Genomic DNA, 6,910 nt, shown 5'->3' with positions numbered 1-6,910 from the left:
ATGCAGGAGTCAGAGAACGCTGTAAAAGGTGAGGACCTCTGTAAAAAAGGGGACCCCTTTTGTGGGTGCTCCAGCCTACTGTACGGTTAGCACGGTCAGTCAATAGAAAAGACCAATAATTAAGTCTGTCGGAGATCGCTTCCTTCCCTCCCTCTGCTACCCAGCTTTCCCCAAATTAGGACTGCTCTGGGGTTTTATAATACCAAGTGGTCAGCTGCTTTAATGTTTACAAGTAAAGATTTTATAAGCAATTTTTCTACACATTGTTTTATAAAGCAGTGCATAGCCTCGATTCAGTTCCGAGCCTGGCTGCAGGGAATGCTGGCTGATGGGACACAGTTTTGGTGGTATTATCCCGCATCTGGCTGGCTTTGTCGTCTCTAAAGTTCGATAGGGAGATTGCAAGGGCTGCTTTTTTTTTTTTTTTTGTCTTTTTGCTATTTCTTGGGCCGCTCCCGCGGCATATGGAGGTTCCCAGGCTAGGGGTCCAATCGGAGCTGTAGCCACCGGCCTACGCCAGACCCACAGCAACGCGGGATCCGAGCCGCGTCTGCGACCTACACCACAGCTCACGGCAACGCCAGACCCTTAACCCACTGAGCAAGGGCAGGGACCGAACCCGCAACCTCGTGGTTCCTAGTCGGATTCATTAACCACTGCGCCACGACGGGAACTCCGCAAGGGCTGCTTTTTAAGAGCCCTGACAGTAAAGTTAGAAAATGATTGTTCCGTGTAATAACGTACTGTTCACTTAAAAAAACAAACAAACAAAAAACAAAACAACCTCCCCCCAAAAACAGAGCAGCCTGGCCATTGCAATCTGCCCTATTTTGCTGTGTGTATTCTGTGCAGTAGGCAAGTGAAATGCAGGTGTCAGCCCTGACCATTGTGAACTATGCCTTCTCTGATAAAAATCAGGGCAGCTTAGTTCCTTGCACCTTGGGAGCATAATCTTCAAAAACTTACAAATGTCATAATGTCTTAAAAATTTCCTGTGAAGGCTATATTATATATATACCTAAAGGAGTTAGTTGGTATTTTGCGAATTAACTGAGAAACCTTAGTGGAGTTGTCAATAACTTTACTAGTAATAGTTTGTAAGAGCTATTGATAGACGAAAACTTGTCTTAAAAATAAAATTTTAGTTGCCTTTGTTATTTTCTTCTTTATTTAGATTATAAAGTCTAAACTTCGTTGTAGAGAATCTTTTTTTTTTTTTTTTGGTCTTTTTGTCTTTTTGCCTTTTTCTTGAGCCGCTCCCAAGGCATATGGAGGTTCCCAGGCTAGGGGTCGCGTCGGAGCTGTAGCCACCTGCCTACGCCAGTGCCACAGCAACGCAGGATCCGAGCCGCATCTGCGACCTACACCACAGCTCACGGCAACGCCGGATCCTTAACCCACTGAGCAAGTCCAGGGACCAAAAGGGACCAAACCCGCAACCTCATGGTTCCTAGTCGGATTTGTTAACCACTGCACCAGGACGGCAAGTCCAGAGAATCTTAAATACAGAGAACTCTAATGAAGATAATTTTGCCATCCAGAGATAGTGACATAGAGATAACCACTGGTATACTTCCTTCTGCTAGAGATAACCATTGGTTTAGTCCCTTCTGCTCTCAGTTAGGATTATATTGTATTTTTCTGCTCTCTTTCCCCCCTTTCACATTATTTCATAAGCATTTCTGATATTAATAAACATTCTTTTGAGCTGGGGGTCAAGCCACAGCCACTGTAGAAGTAACACTGAGTAGTTATGCTGCAAGGCACACGGGAAGTCCATAGACATTCTTTTGAGATTGTGCTTCTTGGCAATATGTCATTCTCTCATACAGGAATACCATAATTGATTTAACCAATTTTCTTTTCGTTTGGATAATTTTGTAGCTTTTAGGATAAAAGCTATAAATAAATAATTATTATTTCATCAATAAAATAAATTATTTTATTTTATCAAGACTATTAAGTAGAGTTAACTGCAACTCTTTAAACCCAACCCCAAAGTTTTATGGATGAGAAAACAGGCAAAAGAGCAGCTGTGTCTGGCCCAAAGTCCATGATTCTGGATAGCTTGAGAGCCTGAATTGGAACCTACTCCATGTGATTCCTAATTTAGTGCCATTTTCACATCACCTATACTAGCTAATTACTTTAGCCTAATACTTTGGTCTATTTCAAATTAATGTAACGAATCCAAATTATGCAGTGTAGATGTGATCCGCAAGTTAATCCTTCAGTCTTTTGTCCCCCTTCTTTTTCACCTGCATCCTCAGCATGTGGAGGTTCCGAGGCCAAAGATGGAATCTGAGCCACAGCTTCGCCCTATGTCACAGCTGTGGCAATGCCGGATCCTTAACCCACTGCACCACACTGGGAACTCCAATACTTCAATCTTAAACATGTTCTTTTTCAGACCAACTTTAAGAAATAAGAAAGCCCATTAATATAGTGTGTTATTTTTTCATATTGATTAAAATGATTTAGTGAGTTGATATTTCACATTTAGTTTATTTTGTCTGTTTCACATCTGTGAGTTTCAATTTGAGTTTAACTTGATAACAACATATACTTTTGTACGTTATTTCTACATTGTTTATTATCATAAAGTTTAATATTAATTTTTAGAGAACAAGTTTGGAAATTCATGGTCACCACAAAGTGTGGTTGTGTAACATCAGTTGTGTCACTTAAAAATTAAAAGCATATTATTAAACACATAGTACCTGGACCAGGTGGTCCAGTTTCTTAAATGAGAAGAAATTTATTGCTCTATAGAATTGGAAATTCTAGAAATAATACTATTTGTGTATACATACGTATGTATTGCAAAACTTCACACTAAGCAATTGATTTCGTAGCTAACTTGCAGTGATTAGAGATATGAAAATATTTAATGCAGTTTTTCAGCTAAATGCTTTTAAATACTCCATAACTTTATAAGGTAGTTTGCTCTAGAAACTGTTCATTTAATGTGGCACCTAATCTAGGCTTTCTCTTTGCTTATTCTTAGATTATATCATGATAACTATTGAAGATGACAGTGATGCCGATGATGACGTTGATATTGTGATAATAGAAGAGTCTGATACAGAAGATACTGAGAACACATTTTCCACTGATGAGATACTGACTGTAGAAACAGATTTTCAAGATGACAGTGATAACTCTCAGCAACCATCCCACTTGTCATATGGTAATTTTCTTAAATTTTCTCCTGTTGTGAAATTTCGCTCCCTGGTCCCCATTTTCAGTAAATTGCTTAAATATTCATATACCTTTTACATTAGTTAGTTATTATTGAGCTTCATGATAATAACACCGTATTTTTTTGTGCTTGCATTTTCCCTTCATTCAAGCTTTGTCATGTCTCCTTTTCTATTTCTGTTCTGTGGGGAGTGGGAAGGTAGCCTTGGAAAGCATTGGAGAGAATATATTCTCTGTCTTAAAAATTATTTATAACGGGTAACTAAAATTTTAACTATTCGGTGACAAAGCACAAACTGAATTGGAGTTCTTATCATGGCTCAGTGCTAAAGAATCTGACTAGTATCCATGAGGATGTGGGTTTAATCCCTGGCCCTTCGCTCAGTGGGTTAAAGATCCAGCATTGCCGTGAGCTGTGGTGTAGGCCAGTGGCTACAGCTCCGATTCAATCCTTAGCCTGGGAACCTCCATATGTCACGGGTGCGGCCCTAAAAAGACCATCAGTCAATCAATCAATCAAAAACATAGCATCATTTACATTAGCACCAAAAAAAGAGTCCATGGAAATTAGAGTCCTGCAACCAGAACTCTAGCTACTTGTCCTTCCAAAGGTTGATTCTCCACCATAATAACAAAGAAAATGCGAGGCTATTCACTTCCTCACTTATACAGGGAGCTAAGAGACATTAACCCCTTGGAACATTCTTTCAGTAGCTACAGGACAATATGCCCTTTGCTTAGAGAATTGAGTTTCCTACTCTTTAAAACCCTGAAATGTTGTTGCTTAGATTGGAGGTCAGCAAACTTTCTCTATAAAGGGCCAGATAGTAAATATTTTAGGATTTGCAGCTGTAAAGGCTCTGTTGCAACAACTCAGCTCTGCTGTTGAAACATGAAAACAGCATTATATTAACAGATGGGTATATCTGTGTTTCAGTAAAACTTTATGGACACTGAAATTTGAATTTGCTATAATTTTTCCATTTCATGAAATATTCTTTTTTTTTTTTTAATTTGAAACTTAAAAATTTGGAATAAGAAACATCAAAAAAAACAAGATCGTTCTTAGCTCTTGGGCTATACAAAAACAGGAGGCGGAGTTCCCGTCGTGGCGCAGTGGTTAACGAATCCAACTAAGAACCATGAGGTTGCGGGTTCGATCCCTGGACTTGCTCAGTGGGTTAAGGATCCAGCGTTGCCGTGAGCTGTGGTGTAGGCCGGCGGCTACAGCTCCGGTTTGATCCCTAGCCTGGGAACCTCCATATGCCATGGGAGCAGCCCAAGAAATGGCAAAAAGACAAAAAAAAACAAACAACAACAACAACAACAACAAAAAAAACAGGAGGCAAGGTGGCTTTGGTCTGCAGGCTGTAGTTTGCCAACCCCAGATCTAACCGATGCCAAAAGTCATTTGATACCACTTGTTATCAGTTTTTAAAAAAAACTATATTCAAGGCCAGCAGGATATATTCTTAGTGTATTATCGAGCATCTGACTGACTCCAGCAGCCCTCCTTAGTGAGAAAAGAACTAGACGATTTTCAAATGTGGATACCCTTTGACCTATCGTTTCTACTTCTAGGACTTTATCCCATAGAACTACTTGAGTAAGGGCAAGACTGTTGAGCAGCATTCTCTGCAAGAGCAAAACTTTAGAAGTAACTTGAATATCCCTGAATCAGGCACTGGTTAAATAAAGCATGCATGGTCTAACTGCATGATAGGAAACTAAGAAGCTGTTAAAGTGATTGAAGTATACCTAAAGTATTAGTTTGGAAAGACCAATATGTGTTTAGCGGAAAAAGAAGATTGCAGTAGTATTTATAGTCTGATACCATTTTATCTAACAGAAAAATTCAAAATAGGAGATTTCAGAAAAGGTGGCTAATCATTTGTAAGGAGCCAGTTAGCAGCATTAAACAGCCTAATAGCTCTGGCTAAAATTTTCAGTACAGTGTTGATAGCGGTGGTAAGGGCAAGCATTCTTGTCTTGCTCCTTATCTTAGAGGGAAAGATTTTGTCATTCACCATTGAATGTGATGTTAGCTATGGGTTTTCATAAATATCCTTTATCTAGTTGTGGAATTCTACCTCTGCTCCTAGTTTTCTGACAATTTTTATAATGAAATAGTGTTGGATTTTGTCATATGCCTTTTTGCCATCAATTAAGATGATTATGTTTTTTTTTTCTCCTTTATTCTATTAATGTGATGTGTTACATTGATTGGTTGTCTTATGTTGAACTACCCTTGTATTCCTGGGATGAATCCCTCTTGGTCATGGTGAATAATCCTTTTAAAATGTTATTGGATTAGATTTGCTAATATTGTTTTTTTTTCAGCCATGCCTCCAGCAGTTCCAAGCCAGGAATCCAACTCAGGTCACAGCAGTGACAACACCAAGTCCTTAGGTGCTAGACCACCAGGGTACTCCTAGATTTGCTAATATTTTGTCATTTTGTTGAGGATTTTTGCATCTATATTCATAAGGAATATTGGTCTGTTTTTCTTTTCTCGTAATATTTTTACCTGGCTTTGGCGTCCAGGTAATTCTGGCCTTGTAGAACGAGTTAGGAAGTGTTCCCTTTTCAGTTTTTTTGAAGAGTTTGAGAAGGATTGATGTGTTAAGAATTCTTCTTTATATGTATGGTAGAATCCAGCAATGAAGCCCTCAGGTCCAGGCCTTTCTTTACTGGGAGGTTTGTGATGATTGATTCAATCTCTACTTGTTATAGGTCTGTTGAGATTTTCTGTTTTTTTTCTTGAGTCAGTGTAGCTAATTAATTTTTTAAATTATAAGGACAAATTATCTTCTCATATACCAGTATTAAGCAATTAGAAAATATACAGGAAAAACCCCAATTGATAATGGCTACAAATAAATATTTAAAATTATAAGGAATCAACAAATTAAAAAATAGCAGAACCTATACAAAAGGAAAGCAAATACTTTACTAAAGGTTATAAAAGAAGGCTCGAGTAAGTGGAGAGACACAGATTGTTCCTGGATGAGAAAAAATATGCTAGTGTACCTTTAAAAAAAACCTTGGGAAAATCTGTTTGACAGGTGGTAATTACCATATCAAACCCTAACAAATTTAAAAGTACAATTACTGAAATATTATGATACTAGTTTTGAAATAGGGAGCCAGGTTGAATGCAATAGAAGCTCATAAACAGAACAAAGAATTTAAAGTTAATATACTATAGTATATTAATATGAGAAACATATCACATAGTCAATTATGTTGGTACAAATGGTTAACTGTTTGAGGAGGGAGCCTGAATTTTGCCTCACATCACATTTCAGTAATTTCAAGTGGATTAAAGAGTCGAATATCTAGTAAATGGAAGTATGGAAAACTAGAAGAAAATATAGTTGAATGTTTTTTCTAACCCTAGTGAAAGATTGAGTATAGAAGCCTTTGAGAAATCACAGAAATGTTAGTGAATGATGAAATTAAAAACAAAAACCCCTCTCTACCTCAAACATCAGACTGCAAAATCACATCACCATCTGGGAAAAGTATTTGCTGAAAATATACATTTTGCAGAGTTATTATCCTTAAGGTAGCAAGACCTCATCCAAATCAAACAACAAACACTGAAACTCCCAATAGGGCAATGAGCAGAGGACACAAAAAAAATAACAGGTCACAGAACAAGAAATCTTAATAGAGAACATCTGAAAAACAGTCAACTGCATCAGTA

The 6,910-nt window shown here is 37.9% G+C and overlaps 1 protein-coding gene across 1 annotated transcript in view; it reads left to right on the top strand.

The window, feature by feature from the left end:
• The window catches only part of BEND2 (BEN domain containing 2), a 68,140-nt gene continuing 61,230 nt past the window's right edge, over positions 1-6,910 (top strand). The window contains exons 1-2 of the mRNA XM_021080613.1: positions 1-28; positions 3,008-3,190. Of these exons, the coding sequence (XP_020936272.1) occupies positions 1-28; positions 3,008-3,190 (211 nt within the window). The remainder of the gene's footprint in view (positions 29-3,007; positions 3,191-6,910) is intronic.

This window comes from Sus scrofa, chromosome X, assembly GCF_000003025.6.
Source record: "Sus scrofa isolate TJ Tabasco breed Duroc chromosome X, Sscrofa11.1, whole genome shotgun sequence".
NCBI classification, from domain to species: Eukaryota; Metazoa; Chordata; class Mammalia; order Artiodactyla; family Suidae; genus Sus; species Sus scrofa.
This window is presented reverse-complemented; position numbering and strand designations above follow the sequence as displayed.